Below are 24,461 nucleotides of genomic sequence, written 5' to 3' on the forward strand. Positions count from 1 at the left end.
TTACACACATACACATTATCTCTCATATATTATATTACATACATTTTTATTGTTGAAAGGTTTGTCTGATAATTAACTATTTTGATTGGAAATAAGCCACAATTAAATTGAAAAATACAAAATATTGAAAATCAAAATGTTTATCTGATGAAAATCGGTCCGGGTTAGCCGGACTTCCGGGTTATCGGGGGCCGACTTATCGGGGTTCCACTGTAAATACTTTTAAAATAAATTTGATCATATTTTTTGTGAAGTTCTTATTACTGTTAGGGTACCTACCTATCTTCTTTTTTTCCAAAGTGTATATTTCGTTATTTGGTTTCGCAGTAGTACCTATGGTTAAATTAGAAACATGGAAAATACTTTGTGTGGTATCTTTATTTCCTGTGCTTGGCATCAATAGAACGGATATTTTTTAGTTCTTAAAATCTCGTCCTTGAGTACAGAAAAGGAACGAATTATTGACAATTAGGTGAACAAACCACGAAAGAAATAAACGCAATGATTAGGAATCTAAACAAATTCAGGAAGAAATAGACTAAGAAATAGAAAAATGTAATGACAATTGCATTCTGTTAATTTTTATCATATTTTATTAGTTTTTCAAAATTAAAATTTATACAAAGATGTCTAAAATATTATTATTGCTAAATTAACAAAGCAAGCAAATTTAATTAATAATAAATAACTATTTTTAAAAAGAAAAAAAATAACTACATATAATTGTTGCATTTTACTAATATTACCTCGCAGATTGGATTCTCAGAATAGCAGCCAAGTTTGAAGTATTTATTGAAGACATATCAAAGGAGCTTGGTGTTACAGTTTTGGAAGACGATGTCTTGCTACTGGCAGAAGACTGCCGTAAGTGCCTTCGAGTCTAAAAATTGTTAAAATTCATTATTATAATATATATAAGACTTACTTATACAGAGTGGGCCAAATAAAAGTATCCACCCCGATATTTGGCAAGAAAATGACGAAACAGGTCGATTTTTGATCAAAGGGGGACACATTTTTACGGTACAAACATCTGTCATTTGTCAACTCCCTCCCTTCCACTTCCCCCACCCCTTATTTTTAAATAGGGAATAGGGGTCGTGTGCTAGCTCATTTGAAAGGGTATTCAATTCTCTATTTAGTAATATCAACATTGACATAAAAATTTATACAGGGTGTCCAAGAAAAATTATTTTAAATTAAATTAATTGACACAAAAAGAAGAATGTATGTAATTTATTTAACTCAGAATACATTCTACTGCTGATAGAATACAGAAAAAAATGTTTATTTGATAAATAAATACTGTTTGTTGCTTCAATTCAATATTCAATCTACCAAGACGCAGATGGGTGGAAGTTTGAACATTGAAATTAAGCGAAAAGCAGTGTCTATTTATCAAAAAACATTTTTTTCTGTTTTCTATTAGCAGTAGAATGTGTTCTGAGTTAAATAAATTGCATACATTCTTCTTTTTGTGTCAATTAATTTAATTCAAAATAATTTTTCTTGAACACCCTGTATACATTTTTAAGTCGATGTTGACATGGCTGAATAGAGAATTGAATACCCTTTCAAATGAGCTAGCACACGACCCCTATTCCTTATTTAAAAATAAGGGGTGGGGGAAGTGGAAGGGAGGGAATTAACCAATGACAGATGTTTGTACCGTAAAAATGTGTCCCCTTAGATCAAAAATTGACCTGTTTTTTTATTTTCTTAAAATCTAATAAATACTGACAAATATCGGGGTGGATACTTTTATTTGGCCCACTCTATAAAAAAAATATGAAAAAAAAATTTTTAAGAAACGCTTTTCTTTAGTTACGAGTGACTAAAATTAAAAATATTATAAAAAAATCAACTAAAAAGCAAAAAATAAAAAAAATTGAAAAAATCTAACACATCCGTCAAAGTAAAGCGTGGCGCGTGTTCATCAAATAAACGGTTTTCGCCCCACGCTTTTCTTTAACGAATGTGTTAGGTTTTTTCAATTTTTTTTTATTTTTTGGTTTTTAGTTGATTTTTTTATAATATTTTTAATTTTAGTCACTCGTAACTAAACAAAAGCGTTTCTTAAAAATTTTTTTTTCATATTTTTTTATTTTTTTACTTTTTAGTCTTACACTTTTCAAACATTAAAATATATCGTCATGTTTATTAAAATATGTATAAAACATATGAAGTACTAACATAAAAAGTAGTCGGAATCGGCAAAAAATTTGAAACTTTATTGTTTATTAATGAAGCATAACGTAAACAATTAACGTAAAAGGTGAAATTATGTATTGTTCATATCATTAGCTATACAATCCGTAAAAGTTTCAAGTTTTTACATTGTAAAAAGCAAGAGAATTTAAGCGTTTTCCAATAAAATCGTTTTTTTATTTAAACAATTAATAAACATGAAAAATTTTTTTTTATTGACTATTCGTGTATTGTTCCCGCGAATTATGTCTGCAAATTTTCATTCATTTGCATTGAAGAAAAGGCAGTCAAATTAACGTCTAAAGATTTGACGCAAACTATTGAACTAAATAAAAGCGTTTAATAATAATAATACTCGCGCTATTTGCGCAGTAGATGACACAACACCGATCAAACTGAGGGAACCAGAAATGCGCATAAACCACCTCACTAAAGACGAAAAAATGCGCACCTGGATGGGTAAACGTCTGCACGGGCGACATCCCAATGAGGTCAGCCAAGACTATGTCGACAATACAGCGTCGAACTATTGGTTGACATCAGGAAAGATATTCCCTGAAACCTAGGGTTAATTACTGGCCATTCAGGATCAGGTTATACCAATCAAAGACCCTCAGGTTCAAAACGACAGATGCCGATATGGATGTCAAGGCCAAGAAACCATCCAACATATTACAGGGGGCTGCCAGGCATTTGCTGCAACTGAATACAAGGAACGGCATGTCGCAGTGGGAAAAATCCTTCATCAAGAGATAGCTATCAAGCTGGGACTTCTCCAAACGGACCATCTCCCGTATTATCAATACGTCCCTTGAGGATGGCAACTACAAGCTATACTGGGACCGCACTGTGCTCACAGACCAAACAGTGGCACATAATAGATCAGATCTCGTACTAGTTAATAAATTAACAAAACAAACAACACTAATTGATGTGGCGATACCTAACAACAATAATCAACGTAGTAAATTTACTGAAAAGATCAGAGTACAGAGTACAGAGATCTGGAAAGTACAGAGATCTGGAAATTCAAATACGAAGGCAATGGAGAATGCAAAGTACCCAGACGATACCGATTATCATGTCTACTACTGGAGTCATTCCGAAGACCCTCCTCGAAAGCATAAAAAAGCTGGGTCTGAATGAACATCTTTATAAGACCATGCAAAAAGCTGTACTACTCGCGTCGACCAGAAGTGTACGAAAATTTTTGGGAGATACACCTGCATTCCAAGTCACCTAGGGCTCGATAACACGGAAAGAGTCCCACCAGAGCTCAATCCTTTTGATACCGTAGGTATCTGGGATGAGTCAATTTTCCCCTTAGAGGGAGTGTGAGCCGTATGGCTAAATCTGGATAATACTCATGTTTTCTAGATTTCTACAAAATTTGTTACTAACTTGTAATAGTTGCATCACAAATCTCTATTTAAAAAGTAAACTATTTTAATTTTTACTTTAATTTTATTTGTATATGTTAGGTACCGGGCAAACCCGATTTCAGGACAAACTAGTTTGGCCTAGGCCCAACTAGTTTGCCAAATTCAATTTTTTGCAAAATTGACAAAAATATTGGTTACTTTAGTAAGAAAATAATTTAAAGCTTTATGTTAGTTTATGTTTACACGGTTACATGCAAGACGTTTATCTTCAAAATTTTGTATATCTTAAAAATTTGAAAACATTGAGTAGAGCGACTGTATATGGCAATCCATTGGATCCCCGGGCAAAATCACCAGTACGGAAATAAATGTAAAAAATATTGATATAAAACCAATAAAAAAATTATTCAATGTCTTACTCTTTTTGAAGTTTTTAATTTAAAAGGTCTAGGACTTGTAGAAATGAATTCATTTTTCATATCTTCGAGTTCTTTTTCAAATTTGTCTTGATAAGCTCTATAATTTGGAACAATTTTAGATTTTTTGATAACCTTCTCTTCTGTAGAAAGATTACTGAATGATCGTGGACAAACATTTAGTTTTGGTTTTGATCTTTCCCTCTTAGCCATTGATGGTGGCAAAGAAGCAGCTTTTAACAATTCTTCTGCTCGAATTTTTTTCTGAAGTGCCCTTAAATCACACATTTTTTAGTTAATACATGATAACTGAAAATGTCGGTTTTATAAAAATATAAAAAATATTAATTAATCTAACGGTAGATATACTGGCAAACAATTTTATAAGAACAAATTTATTATAAACATTCTGTTTAAGACCCAGTGTTTATTATAATAATTATTATAATCTATAGACATAACAGCAACAAAACAAAACAGCAAAAAAATCAGATTCAAATAACAATGGTAATAAATATATAATAATTTGTACGAAGGATTCCCACAGTTTTCCCTGTATTCCTTTACTTAACCGTGCTCTCCAGCTCTTTCTGTCTTGCCAGTCCCCTTCCTGTAGATTTCTTCTTTCCATTGCTTCATCCACTTCATTTCTGAAGGATCTTGGGGGTCTGCCTCTCTTCCTTTTTCCTATCGGGCTCCACTCTGTTATTCGGTTTATTCAACGAATTTGGTCTGCTCTTTTGACATGTCCGTACCAGGTTAATCTATTCTGTTCGATGTAGTCTACTATGTCTGAGTTCACTCCTATTCTTCTCTTTATCTCTGTTATTTATTCTTTCCCCTTCTTGTTACTCTGTAGCTTCCCCTTAGAAATTCCATCTTTGTTGCTCTTATTTTATTTTTGGTTTTCTTATTGATTGTAGAATTTTCACACCCATAAGTGAGAATACTTCTTTCCATGGTATTATATGTATATTATTCTTTTTGTTTTTATGCTGATGTTCTTATCCCAGAGTATAGTTCAAATTTTGTATGCAGTCTCTTGTTTGTCCTAGTCTATTTTTTATATCTTCCTCAGTTGTTCCTATGTTTGATATTATAAAACTTAAATACTTGTACTTATCTCTTCCTCTGATTTGTTTACTTTCCTTTATTTCCAGTAGGGATGGCGGTTGATAACAAAACACAGGTTTTCGGTTATATCGTTTTTTTTACTTACGGTTTGTCAAAAAACCGGTTATTTCAAAAACCGGTGCTTGGTTTTTTTAGTCAATAGCCAATACCCAGTAGGTTACAATTACATTGCTCTTTAGTTTGCAATACTCCATACGAATCGATATCAGTCATCAGTGTTGTCAAATCGGTTTAGGTCAGCTTAAACTTTCTCATTCGTGTGCGAGAGTCGAAAAATTTTCCCATTTTTTCTCTGCATGCATTATTTTTTCCACTTATCCGGTTTTTCACCAGTTATTACTTGAAAAAGAAATAACCGGTTATAACCGGGATAAAAAAACAACCGGAAAAACCGATTATTGCGGAGTAAAAAACCGGTTTTAGGTTATAACCGGTAGGTTTTTCACATCCCTAATTTCCAGTTGTTTTATTTCTGTATTCTCCGTAGTTAGGTAGGTAATCAGTTTTCTTTAGGTTTATTTCCATCCCATTCCTTGTATATTCCTGTTCCAGTTTCCTCATAATAAAACTGAGGTCATCTTCATCTTGTGCGATCAATATTTAGTCGTCAGCAAAACTTAGGGTATATACATAGGTATTCGTTCCTTATTGGTATACACATTCCGTTGCACTTTCTTTTCCATGGTTTTAGGGTTTATTCAAGGAATATTTTGAACAGGATGAGGGATGTGGAGCAGCTCTGTAGTAGTCCCTTTGTCCTTTTAAATGGACTGCATATTCATTTTGATAGCTACTGTGTTATTATTTTAGAGTGTTTTACTGCTGTTATTAATCTTCGTCGGACTTCGATGTCTTCCATTGCTTCCAATAGCTTGGTTCTAGGTATCAAGTCATACGCCTTCTTAAGATCTACGAAAGTCAGATGGACGGATCAATTTTTGGTCATTCTTTTTTCTATTAGCTGTTCGACCGTGTATATGTGATCTAAGCATGGTTTCCCTGCTGTGAATTCTGGCTGATCTTCTCCGATTTTATCCTGTATACAGTACGTCCATAAAGTAACGCATAAATTCATTATTTCGTAAACCGGCGATATTAAGGAAAAATCCCGTAACAGGTCGACTTTTATTTTTAAATTCTGTTATATATCATACTAGTGACGTCATCCATCTGGGCATGATAACGTAATCGATGTTTTTTAATGAGAATAGGGATTATGTGATAGCTGATTTGAAAGGGTAGTTGTAACCAGAAAGAATAAGATTTTCTGTTGGAGTGAATGCACAGAGAGTGATAAACTCCAACAGAAGTAGGAAAAAGAAGATCTACTTAATGTAGCCAAAGGAACAACAATGTGGCTTCTGCGTTGAAGAAGCTGAAGTCTCAAATACTACTTTGCAGTAGTACTTGTATGGAAAGATGCTAAGACGAAGAGTATAGAATTGATATAGGACTGAAGATGAAAATTATGAATAGATAGATGTAACTTGAATAGCTAGCTCAATATGCAAGAGAATGGCCACTTGACACTCAAGGAAGGATTCGGCCAATTTGCACGGCTATTTCTGGCTGGACAATAAATTAAAGGAAATGTCAATGATGGCTAGAAAAGAAGATATTAAGACAATGTTCACAAAGTAGATAGGGTAAATATAATAATATAATGAAATTAGAATAGATTTTTGGGCGCCAGAAGAAGGATAACTGGGTTAACCCTCTTCCAGGTATTCTACGCTGCTATAGAGTATATTAAATTTGTAATAAAAGTATATTAAATGTACAAATATAAAGGAGTAATATGAGAAAAAAAAATATGCACAATAAATATAAATTTATTAAATTTAACTACTAGATGTTCACAATCTCCGAGTTAAGACAAGTAACTAGTTTGTGACTCTAAAATGACAAAAAAAATGATACTAGTGAAAGTCAATTACAAAATTATCACACAAATGTGATCTAAGAATAATCTTAATAAGGTTAGAAAATCTGAAGAAGGGTACCTCTAATACAGAAAGTACAACTTACACCTAGGTTAGTAGAACCTTCACCAAATAATAATTGTACGTTTATAATACGTACACCTTAATTAAATACTACCTGATATCATAAATAATATATAAATAACTCAATGTGAGTTGGACAGGCACAAACCTTTATCGAATAAATAAACCTACGATTGGATACCACAGATCCTTTTCTAACTCGTAGTTTATAATAATAATAGCAAGTGAAACCAGAAACAATTCTGAGGGAATAGAGTCCAGAAGTTTATAGGAATTTAATGAGTTAAAGTTAAAATAAAGTTAATAATTGACATTTTGAATAATATTTGAAGTTAATTTTGAAAAATCTAATTCAACCTATACTAAAATAATGAAATGAGTTTAAATAATTATATAAAAATGGAAACCAGCATAAAAATAATCAAAATATGAGTACCGACTACTATTGTAGGGAAAAATATCTGAGCTCAGAGATCTTTACCTTAAATATTGCAGAGTATTGGGGAACGCTATTAATTAAATATTAGGTTGTTAAGGAAAAAATACCATAAAAATATAAAACAGGAAAAATGTGTGTGCAATTGAACTATAAAAATGTACTAAATATCACCAAAAACAGTCTGTCTTTACTAAGAGCACAGTAAATGTTCCCAAACAAACCCCTTTTACACAATCTTCGAGTTGATGTAATGAGCACCCAAGGGTGCTAACTCTCGCTAGCAGCTGTCCTGCTGGAGGTACAGGAGAGGAAGACTGGTAGAAAGCAGCTGAAGGTACTCAAGACTGGTGGAAAGCAGCTGGAGGTACTCAAACGAAAATGTGTGGAAATAATCCAGGCTGGTCGCCTAGTGATTGTTTCTCTCAGTGTGGTCTGGCCTTGGTGTGGTTGTTAGGTGACCTTAAGATTTCATGGTAGGTGCTAAAAAAACACAGTGTGGTGTTACTACCAATCTACCAATGTCAAAAAAAAAGAAGCAAGAGATACGAGGAAGTGTTTTTATTCCTATGGGAATAAGAAGAAATAGGTCATTAAGTCCAAAAACTTGAATGACTAGACAGCTTGACCTTTTATCAAGTTGTTATCAGATGACCTTGGTCAAATAACACATGTAATTTCCAATTTAAATACAAAATATAATTACTGTGGAACAATATTTTATTATAATATATACACAGGTATATAGACATATTATACAAGGATGAAATATAGTATGACTAGGCAATGGATACTTATAGGAGATCCGTAGACTTGAAAGGAATATAAAAAATTGAGTTTAAATTAGCTCTATTTTTCAACTGGAAGCACAAATTAACAACGAACATTCAATTATCTCTAGATGAGTTTGATCCATGAAAATAAACCATAAAAACCATGAAAACAGACTATGTGAAACTTAATTAGCAAATGTCAAGGACTTCCAAAATGGCTGAATAAAATAATTAATAAATGTGTATTTACCGGGGCGGAACTCATTGTATATAATATTCTCCAAAATTCTTCAACTTCACGGTTCACTGCTGGATAACTTCACTATAGTATTTATGGTAATCTTTAATACATTTGGAACTTTGAATTATAGGTGAATAATTTCGTTCAAACGCCCCGCAACGCTACCTAGACCGTACACTGGAGAACAATGCCCCTTCACGGCCTTCAGTTACCAGCTGAAATTCTTCGTACCCCTCTCCTAATCATTAACTGTCAACGCGAGGGAACCAAGGTTGCCACGTTTAAATGTGAAATCAGTAAGCATTTAACAATTATGTGTTTGCTTTACGTTGTATCTTAATAAACATTGAAAGAAATTAATCCCGAAAATATTTAAATAATATTTTCAATGATTAAATATTATCTTCCCAACAATACTTGATTCTATAAGGGGCGGAACGCCACATTCCCCGTCGACTACGAAAAAAAATTTAATCGATTTTTTTTTTTTTTTTTTTTTTCCAAAGTATTAAACTAAAGTAGTGGTAGTGTATCATTCCCCGCTGATTCGCAAGATTACAAATAATCACAATTAATAATCAAGGGAAGGTAGGATGGTCACTGCAGCAAATAACAGAAATTGCAATATGTGACCCTAAGTCCTAGTAAAAGTGACTGGTTTTTTTTTTCTTAAAAGCCAAAACCTAAAGATGAGACATAATTTATAATGACAAATAAGTGTCGAATTGGCACTAAATTCAAAGTTGAACTATCCATGGACATCAGATTTATAAGGGGTATATCCAAGGACGGACAACCAGGCAAAGTGAAACCTCTATACTCTGGGTATAGAGATTTTTAAAGAAAAAGAAGAACTGACGAAATATGGGGAAAAATAAATGAGAAGAGATGTAAGACAAAAAGAAGAGGGACTTAGCTCAGAAGGAAAAAAAAAATAATCAAAAGGGCAGAGAGACACTAAATTTCAAGTGGGTATTCGGGCTAGCTTCAATACACCGAATATTGGCTTTAGAGATATAAAAAGGAAAGATTTGATAATGAAATGATAGTAACTAGGATGAAAATGAGACCTGTTAATACAGAAATGGAAGAAAAATAGATAAGAATGCTAGAGATAAAATAATATCGAGATACAACAAAGAAAGAAGAAGAACAAAGGGCGCCAACTCGAACGAACAACTCGGCTCTCAGAACCAAGAAGTTGGACAGGTTCGAGATTTTTGAAGTAATGAACAACAGGAACTCTATGACACTGGTTACAACCACCTGAAATACAAAATACTAAATACTAATCTTGTCCTGCTATATTATATACTGGTAATACAGACTGAAATAAAACATCAACCTTAATACATACAAATATATTAATAATAATAACTATATTATACATATATTGACAATGTAATATATAAATCAAAACACAATAACAGTGGTAGTGGGTGGTGGAATGGTCAAACAGGACCAAAAAGCCACTAACTTACAATTAACCACTACACGCTGCGCTAAGTAACTGTATTAGTAGAAAATCCAAAGCAAAAAGTCCGTGTGAATAGCACAAAGTTCTTACAACTAAAAGTTAGTAATATTTCCTAAATTGAACTCGTCTAGTGAGATACATACACGACAAGAACGCTACGGTTACCAAAAATTAAGTATCTCATCTAGCAAAAATACTAATTATTATATAATTGTTTTATATAAATGAGCTGGTCAGACTCTTAATATACAATGTAAAAACCCACTAGACATATTCCCTATTTTAAAAGCTCGACAAAATTTTACCCCCCCGATTCCCTATCAAATTTTAAGCTACAATTATTTATGATTATTATTAAACAAGACTTACTTAATTAGAAAAAACTACTATTTATAATATGGAACAAAACAAAGACCTGAAAACCCTATCTGTCACGAAAATATGTACCTAGTTCCACTCGATTGTATGCATACAAACAGTTTACAGTGCAAGCAACTATAGAGTACCCAAAATATATAAATAATAAAAGTAAACAAACTTATCTTTCACCACAGTTCCTATTTAAGAATGCAAGATGAAGTCCATAGGAGAGTCCTTTTGGCACGATAAACTGGTTGGATGCTGTGGTGGGCAAGTCCTACTGAAAAATCCTAAATGTTGTGAAGTCAGGTACTGGTTTTCTCCAACAAAACAGCGAGCTCTATGGGTAAACCATGGCAAAGTTGCTAACAGTTACTGGTACATACTTCAAATGACATAAATTATGCAAAGGAATGCAAAGTGACTAAGTTACGACGTAACTAAGTGACTAAGTGGCGGAATTTGGACAGACGAAACACGTTGGCCTTAAACTTCTTTTATGTAAAAAAACCAAAGATAAATTGAGTTTTGATATTATCGCTATTCCAAAAAAAATGGTCTTAATGTTCCTTGATTTTAGTGATATATCTGCTCCATTTTATCCAAAATTTCGTCCAAATCCGCCACTTAGAACAAAAAAAAACAGCGCGTTCGCTCAGACCCTGAGTTTGACCAAAACTGAAGTTCCGATTCGGATCCGGATCGACAAAATCGACCGCCGAGGTTTTCGCGCGTGAGCAGAGAGATATCGTTTTAAGTCGATCGACGGCGTCGCACACGGGATTTATTTAGGGGTATTTGATGAAATTTTATTGGGATTTATTTAGTTAATAGCGTAACTGCTACAAAAGGTGTGAGCCAATTCGTAGCATAACACAAGTAAATATACTAAAGTAAGACCCAATAAATCAATAACTAGAATAAGTGAAGAATCGAACACTCAATCCTAAATTGAACTAGCAATGGACACCAGATTCGTAATAGCATATCCAGAGAAGAACAATCAGGAATATTTATGGAGCAATTCTCACCAATACCAAATAATATAAATACTAAACATACCAAAGGAATGCAAATACAGTAACCAAAATAAATGTGGAATCGGACACTCAATCCAAAGTCGGACTATCAATGGACACCAGATTCACAAAAGCATATCCAATGAAGAACGACCAGGAAGATTTATGGACCAACTCACATCAATACTAAATCATATAAATAAATAAGTGAAGAATCGGACACTTCATCCAAAATCGGACTATCAATGGACACCAGATTCACAAAAGCATATCCAAAGAAGAACGATCAGGAAGGTTTATGGACCAATTCTCACTAATACTAAGTAAATCAACTAAATTAGCTCTACATCTACCCTCATCCGGTAATGTGAGCCTATCTGAACTAAATAATAGCACTAAAGGATGAACTTATATAAGTTCTATGACTCCATGATAGAAAAAAAATATGACGAGAACGAGCTACCAATTTTGAATAAAACTGCAGATTGATGCATTCTCGCATACATAGAATTATCCAGGAAATACTCCTGAATCTAAGCAACGACTGATGCCAAAGGTAAGAAGTGGTGATATACAAAAAAAAATCAATCATTTGTCCAAGCAGGTTAATTACTAACATTCATGACTCTAAGTATCGGGAGAGTCCAAGCATCAATATACTATTAACCAAGAGACATAAAATAAACAAACTCATGTGGTAGTATACCTGGAATATTTGGACTAATTACACAAGAGTGGTTAGGACATGCTGCAGACATTCCCTGACCAGAAATATTATGATAGATAGACATCTGTCTACTCTTCAATGAAAGACATAGATTGCGAAATCGGATAGCAATGGCGCCTTGCTGAACTTCGAACCCACGTATTCACCTACTTTGAGCATCAACAGACTAGTGTCTAAGAAGAAATATGAAAGACTCAAGAATTCATAATATATACCTCTAAATTCCAACAAATTCCAGAATTATACTGTGGAGAAAGAAAGGATCTGAATTATTATAATATCAGTGACAAATGTCAATAGAGTAACCCAATAACAAATTCACGACCACATCTTTCCAATATGGCAAGTCCAATAACATGATATAAAAGGATATATATAAAAAATAATAATAAGTAGATAAACAACTAACCAAAATATGACAACCTAAGATATGGCAGTGTAACATAGTTCCATCTGTATTAGCAAGAGTACCTGTATGGGCCTACATATCCAAATGTCTAATAATCAACAACCTTTTTTTTTGGTAAGAGGTTCAGTAAGCAAAACTAAAAGTACAAGTGAAGTTTATCAAACTTAGTAATACTACTGGCTGGATTAATACTTGAGAGTATTGATCCCTAATGATTAAAAATGAAATTCATAATACAAAAAAATGATAACTCATATAAGTAGTATTACGTAATAATTCGGTACCTAGTACTTAAGAAGTGAGAAGTCATTAAACCATGCTGAAGGATGAAACTTGAACTATGGACGTGCACTATCGAGTGATTAAAAAATTAAAACTAATTCTAATCCATAATAGAAACGAGCTAAGGGCAACCACAGGAAGGGATTAGCTCAACAACCCTGTTAAGCTAATCTTCTTCCGATGAAGTTGAATCAGCATCGTCCATGGTATTGTCAGGCAATAAATCCTTTACATGAAATTGACCAATTCGCTTATTAGTCGAATTGTCCTTTAATTCATAAATCAAAGGAGATACTACCCTTAATACAGTACATGGAACATATTTCTGGCAAAACTTTGCAGAAATGGCATCACCCTTACTGGATTTGACAAAATTGCGCTTTAAGACTCGATCACCAACAAAGAATCGCAGATCTCGTTTCCTCAAATTATAGTGCTGCTGGTTCCTTAGGTAAGAAGTTTTTAACTTCTTCCTAATGTCTGAGAAAATATGAGGTAACGTCTGGAGATCATCTAAGCGATGAAGTTTCTCAGATATTTGAGGAAGGTTTTCGGAATTGTCTGAAATTAATCCAAAATAATCACCTGATAACGCAACATTCCTACCAAAATTCAGATATGCTGGGGAGCACTGGGTCACTTCATGGACAGAAGTCCTTATGGCCTGAGCTATGGAATGGATATATTGATCCCAAGCTCGGTGATCCGGGTAGGTATAGGACCTTAGAGCTGTGACAATACTGCGATTTACTCTCTCAGTATGATTTGCTTGTGGATGGTAGGCAGCATTGTAAAAGGTCTTTTGAACCTTATATTTAGCTAAAAGATCTTTAAAGGCCTTTGATACAAACTGAGGACCATTGTCACACGACACAATTTGGGGAACACCATACACCAGAAAGACTTGTTCCTCCAAATATTTTAAAATTGCTGGAGTTGTGGCCTGACGAAGAGGACAAACTAAAGGAAATTTAGTGAAATAATCCACAACTACCAGGCAATAGGTATTACCCTTGTAGCTCCGAGGATACGGTCCAATGAGATCCATTGAGATCATCTGCCAAGGAAAATTGATGTTCCTGAAGGAACCCATAAGTCCAGCTTGTGGTAGGTTACTTGGTTTACAAGTAGCACAAACCATGCATTTAGAAATGTACCTTTTAATAGACTTCCGCATGCCAGGCCAATAATATAATTCGGCAATACGGTGATAAGTCTTATAGAAACCAAAATGACCAGCCGTAACTTCATCATGAAACATATGCAGAATATTTTCCCTATTTGGCGTAGGTACAACTATTTTCCACTCCGACATATTGGATAAGGACTCTATCGGACTTAAGATGTGTTTATACAGAACATTATTCTCTACCTTAAAATCAGGATATTTTTGTGGGTCTTGAGTAACCCTATCAATCATATTCTGATACCACGCATCAGGAGTTAAAGAAGACAGATCTAGGACATTAATATCGTGGACACGTGAAAGAGCATCTGCGACCACTACCCCGTTTGCCTTTTTATGGACAATCTTATATGAATAGGCAGCCAGTTTGCATATCCATCGAGAAAGCCTCTGAGAAGGGTTTTTCATACTATGAAGCCATACCAAGGAACTATGGTCAGTAATTATAGTGAAATTACGACCTTCCAGATAATAACGGAATGCTTCTAACCCATGGATGATAGCTAAAAGTTCTTTCTCCGTAGTTGAATAGTTTTTCTGGGCCTTATTCAACTTCTTACTAGTATACGCTATGGGGTGTTCAGAGCCATCTTTCAACTGAAATAATACGCCACCAGAAGCGGTATTAGAGCAATCTGTCATCAGATAAAAGTGCTCATCAAAATTAGGTGACATCATGACCGGAGCGCTCGTTAAAGTATCTTTAACGCGCCTAAAAGCTTCGTCAGCCTCAGGAGTCCAAGTAATGCTCTGTCCCTTTTTCCTGTTCTTCAAAAGATCAGTAAGAGGTGACAACAAGGTAGAGTAGGACGGTACAAACCGGCGATAATAGCCACACATTCCCAATATCCTACGGACTTGGGTGGTGGTCTTAGGTATAGGAAAATTTTTGATAGCAACTATTTTCTCAGGATCAGTCCTTAGCCCCTGGTTATCCACAACATAACCCAAGAACTTAAGACTAGGTCGACAAAACTGACATTTATCCAGATTGACCGTTAGATTAGCTTCCTTAAGACGTAAAAATAACTTATCTAAAATTTCCATATGAAGGGAAAAATCAGGAGTGACAACCAAAATATCGTCCAAATAATAGAAAACATAGGGCTCTAACTGTGGACCAATGACTAAATCCATCAGACGACACATTGTCTGAGGAGCAGAAACAAGACCGAAAGGCATGGTGACAAACTGGAATAATCCTTTACCACTGACAGCAAAAGCAGTATATTTCTTGCTCTCTTCACTCAGTGGGATCTGTAAAAAGGCCTTAGACAAATCAATCGAAGAGATGTATTTGGCATTCTGAAGTTTGCTCAAAATCACGTCGATTCGGGGAATTGGATAAGCATCCCTGTTAGTGGTGATACTGTTTAGTTTTCGACCATCAAAGCAGATCCTGAAGGATCCATCCTTCTTCTTTGTTAACCAGAGTGGGGAACAATAGGACGACGTTGAATGTTCTATGATATTTAAAGCAAGCATCGAATCTACTTCTTTTTCTAAATCTGCCTGCCAGGCTTGAGGTATAGGATACTGATATAATCTGAACGGAGTAGGATTTCCCACCTCAATAGTGTGAGATATTAAAGACGTACGACCTAGTTTGTCTTTTGAAGAAAGAGTAGTAAATTTAGAGATCATGCTCTCTAATTGCCTTTGTTCAGAGCTAGATAAACTAGAAAAATCATGGATAGCACTAAGGGTAGATAAATTAAATTCAGATATGGAAAAAGAAAAATCAGAACAACTTAAGGTGCTATTGAAAGCATTGAAAAAGTCCATACCTAGAATTATAGAATTCTGCACGGAAGGAATAACATAAAATGTAATTTCTCTACATAAATCTGCCACAGTGATTTCAATTTGGAGTTTGCCCGTAATGGACTGAACTGTACCATCTGCAGTAGATACTTGCAAGGATGAAATGGGCATAATGGGAATACTAGAACTTTTCAATAAATTTAATGAATGTGCCCCTATCAGTGAAATATTAGAGCCACTATCTAACAAAGCTAAACACGATTGTCCTAAAATTTGAATAGGAAGATATGGCCTATTATCATTTTGTTTCCTAACTAATAATGAATTAATATCCAGATCTAAAGTATTTGGTTGTCTAGAACCGTTATATGGACCTAACCTAGACGTATCATCATCATTAACAAAACTAGAATCTAATACAGATAATGGAACTACATCACTATCACAATTATTATTGTTACGTTGAACACTACCAATCAAAGAAGAATTTGTAAATGAACATCTGTGATCATTTGAATCAAGCGAATCTAACGTATCATCTATAGAAATTAATTTCTGGTTTAATTTTGTTTTGTGGTGTGTGCTGTTTTCTTGAACGACACCCCTTTCCCTTTTCGTGAAGATGGGTTTGGGTTGCTGGATGTGCTTGGTCCAGCAGTTTCGTTTGACGATGGGGTTGGATTCCCTGATTGGGTGTTGGACGGAGAAACGTTCAGGGGACGGACCTCCGAAGTCTCGTTTCCCGAACACTTCGAACAGTTTCTTTTAAGGGTGTTCTCTCGGCCACAACCATGGCAGAAAATATGATTTTGAGGAATCCCACAATTGTAAAACGGGTGACCTGGCTGATCACAATTCCAACAGACAAGAGAACTAACAACCGAAACATTATGATCATGGCCCTTATTTGGCCAAGAACGTTGCCTAAAGGAAGTTGGCTGAGAAGAAGAGTTAGAAGAGGATCGAGATGTGGATGGAGGTTGAGAAGACCAGGACAAAGTTTCCTCCAAACGTTTGCACTTTATAGTAAGGTCATCAATGTTCTGAATGTCCATAAGAGCTAATTGTTGATGATAAAAGGGTAATAGACATTTAAGGATGATTTTAATTTTAGCTAAATCTGACAAAGGAGTGTCTAAACGACTACACATACCTAATATAGTATTAATAAACATAGTAACAGATTCCCCAGGTTTCTGCTTATGATTCTTAATTTGATCTAGTAGGTCGTCCTGGAACGAGTACGGAAGAAAATCTGACTTCAACTTTTTAATCAGATCAGACCAACAAGAAAAATTACCCCTATTATTCCTAAACCAGGTAAAAGCTGTCCCGGTGAACAGTTCAGCAGATGCAGCAAACAAATCCTCTTCAGAAACACCTCTAGATACTCGAAGACATTCAACCCTTTCCAAAAATGACATCACATCAGTGTGCTGTTTTTCACCTGAAAAGGAAATACCCCATTTGTGTATTTGCACAGGTTTGGAGTAAGTGAAACTAGATACATTGACTGGAGCATTAGGAGTAGAGGTAGCTAGGGGGTTAACTCTAGAATCAAGTTCACCCTCTAGTGTTAATATTCTAAGAGAAACAGATTTCTTGAAAGGTTCCTGTTCTTCTGTAGGACAGCGTAACAAGTGTACACGGGCAGAAATATGGCCTAGACGAGATGTTAATCGCGCATACTCTGTATCCTTTACAGTTCCCCTAAACTTTTCAATTTTTTTAGACAAGCTGTCCAATGTTTCAGTGATTCCTTTCTGTTGTTCCTCAAAAGGAATGGATACAGCTGAAATTTGGAGAAAACTCCTATTGCCTTCTTCTTGTTTCAAAGCACCCCTCAGAAGATTGCGTTTTTTATCGACAGTTGTCGACTCCTCGGGCATTATGTCCCTAATCTTTAATTCATAATCCAATTCATCCACCAGAAGATGTTCAGCTTTAAAAGCACACATGATGAGAGCAAAATTATTGACAAGTAGTCCAAAGAACAGAAGTATGAAAGATACCTAAGTTTGCACGCAAAATATATATAATATATACCGAGAAAATATTAGCAACACACCAACACAATCAAAATGGCCAGCAAAAAAAAATAATATACATATATATAATGCAGTATATAATCAAATAATAAGATCAAATAACTATATAAGATCAAATAAATGGATAAATAATCCAATAAATAATGTATACTCAAGTAAACCTACTACCTAAATACTGGAAGTAAATTTTTATTTATATGTACCTTACCACCACTCTAGAAAAAAAAATATATATCTAATAATAATAATCAACACTTAGTTGTACCTCCAACTATACCACTATTGACTGAAGAAATAAAATTACGTTATATGAATTATATTATTAATAGTAATATTAAATATAAGTTCCCAATAAAAATTCAAATTTAACCCAGAATGTAAGTTGCACAAACCTATACTATAATGAGGTCCCAAAATATAAACAAAAATCAAAACAGCGTATAAGAATACCTGATATGTATCAGAAATTAAAAATAAAATAAATAAGTAACAAGATGTGTATAGAGATACCAAACGGAAATAACAAAGAAACTTGAGATAAAAAGAGAAGAATTGACCTAAATGAATACTGTCTCAGACCAAAAATAAGGCCCCACGTTGGGCGCCGATGTAACCAGAAAGAATAAGATTTTCTGTTGGAGTGAATGCACAGAGAGTGATAAACTCCAACAGAAGTAGGAAAAAGAAGATCTACTTAATGTAGCCAAAGGAACAACAATGTGGCTTCTGCGTTGAAGAAGCTGAAGTCTCAAATACTACTTTGCAGTAGTACTTGTATGGAAAGATGCTAAGACGAAGAGTATAGAATTGATATAGGACTGAAGATGAAAATTATGAATCGATAGATGTAACTTGAATAGCTAGCTCAATATGCAAGAGAATGGCCACTTGACACTCAAGGAAGGATTCGGCCAATTTGCACGGCTATTTCTGGCTGGACAATAAATTAAAGGAAATGTCAATGATGGCTAGAAAAGAAGATATTAAGACAATGTTCACAAAGTAGATAGGGTAAATATAATAATATAATGAAATTAGAATAGATTTTTGGGCGCCAGAAGAAGGATAACTGGGTTAACCCTCTTCCAGGTATTCTACGCTGCTATAGAGTATATTAAATTTGTAATAAAAGTATATTAAATGTACAAATATAAAGGAGTAATATGAGAAAAAAAAATATGCACAATAAATATAAATTTATTAAATTTAACTACTAGATGTTCACAATCTCCGAGTTAAGACAAGTAACTAGTTTGTGACTCTAAAATGACAAAAAAAATGATACTAGTGAAAGTCAATTACAAAATTATCACACAAATGTGATCTAAGAATAATCTTAATAAGGTTAGAAAATCTGAAGAAGGGTACCTCTAATACAGAAAGTACAACTTACACCTAGGTTAGTAGAACCTTCACCAAATAATAATTGCACGTTTATAATACGTACACCTTAATTAAATACTACCTGATATCATAAATAATATATAAATAACTCAATGTGAGTTGGACAGGCACAAACCTTTATCGAATAAATAAACCTACGATTGGATACCACAGATCCTTTTCTAACTCGTAGTTTATAATAATAATAGCAAGTGAAACCAGAAACAATTCTGAGGGAATAGAGTCCAGAAGTTTATAGGAATTTAATGAGTTAAAGTTAAAATAAAGTTAATAATTGACATTTTGAATAATATTTGAAGTTAATTTTGAAAAATCTAATTCAACCTATACTAAAATAATGAAATGAGTTTAAATAATTATATAAAAATGGAAACCAGCATAAAAATAATCAAAATATGAGTACCGACTACTATTGTAGGGAAAAATATCTGAGCTCAGAGATCTTTACCTTAAATATTGCAGAGTATTGGGGAACGCTATTAATTAAATATTAGGTTGTTAAGGAAAAAATACCATAAAAATATAAAACAGGAAAAATGTGTGTGCAATTGAACTATAAAAATGTACTAAATATCACCAAAAACAGTCTGTCTTTACTAAGAGCACAGTAAATGTTCCCAAACAAACCCCTTTTACACAATCTTCGAGTTGATGTAATGAGCACCCAAGGGTGCTAACTCTCGCTAGCAGCTGTCCTGCTGGAGGTACAGGAGAGGAAGACTGGTAGAAAGCAGCTGAAGGTACTCAAGACTGGTGGAAAGCAGCTGGAGGTACTCAAACGAAAATGTGTGGAAATAATCCAGGCTGGTCGCCTAGTGATTGTTTCTCTCAGTGTGGTCTGGCCTTGGTGTGGTTGTTAGGTGACCTTAAGATTTCATGGTAGGTGCTAAAAAAAACACAGTGTGGTGTTACTACCAATCTACCAATGTCAAAAAAAAAAAGAAGCAAGAGATACGAGGAAGTGTTTTTATTCCTATGGGAATAAGAAGAAATAGGTCATTAAGTCCAAAAACTTGAATGACTAGACAGCTTGACCTTTTATCAAGTTGTTATCAGATGACCTTGGTCAAATAACACATGTAATTTCCAATTTAAATACAAAATATAATTACTGTGGAACAATATTTTATTATAATATATACACAGGTATATAGACATATTATACAAGGATGAAATATAGTATGACTAGGCAATGGATACTTATAGGAGATCCGTAGACTTGAAAGGAATATAAAAAATTGAGTTTAAATTAGCTCTATTTTTCAACTGGAAGCACAAATTAACAACGAACATTCAATTATCTCTAGATGAGTTTGATCCATGAAAATAAACCATAAAAACCATGAAAACAGACTATGTGAAACTTAATTAGCAAATGTCAAGGACTTCCAAAATGGCTGAATAAAATAATTAATAAATGTGTATTTACCGGGGCGGAACTCATTGTATATAATATTCTCCAAAATTCTTCAACTTCACGGTTCACTGCTGGATAACTTCACTATAGTATTTATGGTAATCTTTAATACATTTGGAACTTTGAATTATAGGTGAATAATTTCGTTCAAACGCCCCGCAACGCTACCTAGACCGTACACTGGAGAACAATGCCCCTTCACGGCCTTCAGTTACCAGCTGAAATTCTTCGTACCCCTCTCCTAATCATTAACTGTCAACGCGAGGGAACCAAGGTTGCCACGTTTAAATGTGAAATCAGTAAGCATTTAACAATTATGTGTTTGCTTTACGTTGTATCTTAATAAACATTGAAAGAAATTAATCCCGAAAATATTTAAATAATATTTTCAATGATTAAATATTATCTTCCCAACAATACTTGATTCTATAAGGGGCGGAACGCCACATAGTCAATTCTCTATTAACTAATATAAACATTAACATATTTATTTATACAAGGTGTTCAAAAAAAACATTTTTTTAATTAAAATCATTGAGACAAAAAGAAGAATGTACGTAATTTATTTAATTCAAAATACGTTTTACTGTTGTCAGAAAACAAAAAAAAAAATGATAAAAGATGAAAGATGAAGTTTGGCAAATAAATATTGTTTTTCGCTTAAATTCAATGGTAAAGCTGCCACCCACCTGTCTCTTGGCAGTTTAAACATTTCGTTTAAACGAAAATCAATGTTTATTTGTCAAATAATTTTTTTTCTCTTTACTGACAGTAGTAAAATGAATTTTGAATTTAAATAAATTACATATATTCTTCTTTTTGTCTCACTTATTTTAATTAAAAAAATGTTTTTTGAACACCCTGTATAAATAAGTATGTTAATGTTTATATTATTGGATAGATAATTGAATAGCCTTTCAAATGAGCTATCACATGACCCCTGTTCCCATTTAAAAAAATCATCGATTACGTCATTACGCCCAGATGGATGACGTCACTAGTATGGTATTTATGCCAAAAAATCGTAATTTAAAAATAAAAATCGACCTGTTTCGGGATAATTCCTTAAAGTCGCCGGTTTACGAAATAACGAATTTATGCGTTACTTTATGGACGCACTGTATATGTTACTGTGAAAGTCCGAAATCCGGTGAATGTCGACATTCACCAAGTCGCTTGACGTATGTCCGAAATATTGGTTAAATATCATATTTTCTAACATTCACCGGTGAATGTCGACATCAATTTTGATCTCTAATGTGAAAAAAAAAATAAAAACAAAAAAGGAAATGAATTGGTCCTTATTCTCTGGTATAACCTTGTCCTCCACTTTTCGAATTAGCACAAGCTGCTTCTCTTAGTTCTCTTGGCGACATTTCATCAGTTGTAATTTCATCCATGAAGAGTAATTTTTCTTTACAAAGTGCGAACTGACTACGTGTGAAAAGCTGTTTAAAGTACCAATTTTGTTTGCTAATTTATAATAATCTGAATCCTCTTATTTCAACAACAACCGCTAACACATTTCGTTGGCCAGTACGATCACGGCCAACATCAGGCACGTTAATTTTTTTGACACTATCAGCTATTTGGGCCAGAGAGAACTTTTTTTCAGAGGTTCGCAACTTTTTGTTTGCTTGAAGTAAAAGATTATATTTTGCAGCTGCTCGCTTTGAAGAAATTTGCTCGTGCTGTTTAGTGAGTACTTGAGATGAAGACTTGCTGGGCTGCGGAACGGCTATTTCTTGAGATGTAGTGCTACACTTCAAATAAGTCGATCCTTTAGATCAGAGGTCGGCAACGTTTTTAATGTAAAGAGTGAAATATTAAATTAAAAATCCATTGCGGGCGCCAACTATTTTTTGACCTAACAAATATATAAATATAAACGTATAAAACATATACGTTTTGAATTTCTTGTCTAAATTAACAATAGTTTAAGGGCGCACTAACATTTATTGAAGGGCGCAGTGGCGCCCGCGGGCGCCGCGTTGCCGACCTCTGCTTTAGATATATGCGAGCTGGTTTGCGGATCTGCTCTAATCGAATTTTCTTCAAAAGTATTCAAATAGGCCTCTAGCTGTTCCTCAGTTTCAATACTTACTTATTTACAAATATTTAAAACAATATTACAATATTTAAAACTAGTTACAACCGCTTATTTCCGAGATTCACCCAAACTCTTTTGCGGTTGTCGATATACACCGGTGATAGTCCGAAACTATAACAAAATTTATAAATATTCGGTCTTACACCAATTTCGGACTTTCACAGTAACGTATATATAGGGTGTCCAGAAACTCTACCGACAAACGAAGACAGGAGATTCCTCAGGATTTTTAAAACAATTTAACCCAATTCACCTAGTCCGAAAATGCTTCCTAAGGGAGCTAGAGCTCTTTGAAGATGGCGCCATGTAATTAGTTTTTCTTAAATATCTCCAGAACGCTTCTATTTAGAACAACGAAATTTGGTATACATATTTACTTTCCAAAAATGAATCGATTCCACCCATTGCGAATTTCTAGTACCGGTCATAGGCGTCCGTTTTGGGTAGGGCAACGGCTATTTTATCGCATAACTTTTTTGTCTTCAACTTTTAAGGCGACCTACTATATTTAGGCGAGCCATCCGCTAAATAGGGTTTAGTTTGTTGATCGCTGTTGCCTGTAGCACTTTTGGTACCCAAGCACTAGCTCCGTAAGTTAGCATTGACCTAATGACAGTAGTGTAGATCCAGACGATCACACTGGGCAAAGTGCATCCGACCGTTAGCCGACACTGTTCATAGGCAATATATGCTCTTTCAGCTCTACTATCTAAGTTAGAGTTCTATGTTAACTTCTTGTTAAGAATGTTGTTTTATCAAAGGCTTCCTCAATGTCAATGAATATACCTAGGGTGGATTCTTTATTATACAGCGATATTTCAATTCTTTTTACTACTTAATGCAGAATCGGTAGATATCCCTGAAGTATATGCATGCTGATTTGGGTGAAGTGGGTTATGAACCAGAACTTCCTCTTCCTACTATATCCCTTATGTACCTCTTGCATAGTCTTTCCATCGCTTTCAAGAGAAAATATGTTACGCTAATTGGTCGGAAAGCCTTTAGCAGGGTGTAATCCATCCTATCTGGTTTTGGTATGAAGACCACACGTACCTCTCTCCACTTTCTAGGAATATATCTCAGAGCCAAGGAGGCTTTGAATATTCCCACAAGGTTTGGCAAAAAGATATCCAGTTCCCATCGTAGTAGTGCTCGATATATGCCGTCAGGCCCTGGTGACTTAAAAGGGGTGAAGCACGATATGGCCCATCTTACCGTTTCCTCACTAATTGATGTTCTGGCATGATTCCAATCATTCGATATGGGTATGATTATTTCTTTGTCCAGTTCGGTGCTTTTGGAGAACTAGAACCGGGGAAGTGTGTTTTCATCAAGATCTCAGCACTTTCGCAAAGGTTGAAAGTTTTGCTTCCATATTCCTTTGTTAATATGCCGATATGCCGATGTGGATCTTTTCAGAGCGCTTTGTGTAGCCTGGAAGCTTGCGGAGAATCTTCGATTTCCTCACAGCAGGCTCTCCAACCAGTTTTCGGCAGTTTTTGTCTGCAGATTTTCTTAAACTCTCTGAGATTTGATTGACAAATATCCCAATCCTCTTTGAGTTTGGTGTATTTTGTTGTATTAAAAGCTTTTCTTGCTGTCTTTCTAAGGTGCTCCAGGTTAGACTCAATACATTTGAGCATTATCAATTAGATCCCTACG

At 34.4% G+C, this 24,461-nt stretch overlaps 1 protein-coding gene and 2 long non-coding RNA genes across 3 annotated transcripts in view; all 3 read right to left on the reverse strand.

Moving 5' to 3' along the window:
- LOC114339161 (protein FAM161B) overlaps nt 1-24,461 on the reverse strand; it is a 98,682-nt gene that overhangs the window by 48,856 nt on the left and 25,365 nt on the right. The window contains exons 5-6 of the mRNA XM_050652580.1: nt 4,010-4,280; nt 747-880 (exon numbers count right to left, since the gene is read on the reverse strand). Coding sequence (XP_050508537.1) covers nt 747-880; nt 4,010-4,280 — 405 coding nt within the window. The remainder of the gene's footprint in view (nt 1-746; nt 881-4,009; nt 4,281-24,461) is intronic.
- On the reverse strand, nt 6,957-9,042 carry LOC126885830 (uncharacterized). The gene is made up of 2 exons (XR_007698461.1): nt 8,606-9,042; nt 6,957-8,065 (listed from the first exon to the last, which is right to left on the reverse strand). It is a non-coding gene; the product is annotated as an uncharacterized LOC126885830 (long non-coding RNA).
- On the reverse strand, nt 19,050-21,127 carry LOC126885829 (uncharacterized). The gene is made up of 2 exons (XR_007698460.1): nt 20,702-21,127; nt 19,050-20,158 (listed from the first exon to the last, which is right to left on the reverse strand). It is a non-coding gene; the product is annotated as an uncharacterized LOC126885829 (long non-coding RNA).

Source organism: Diabrotica virgifera, chromosome 6, assembly GCF_917563875.1.
Source record: "Diabrotica virgifera virgifera chromosome 6, PGI_DIABVI_V3a".
In the NCBI taxonomy this organism is placed as follows: Eukaryota; Metazoa; Arthropoda; class Insecta; order Coleoptera; family Chrysomelidae; genus Diabrotica; species Diabrotica virgifera.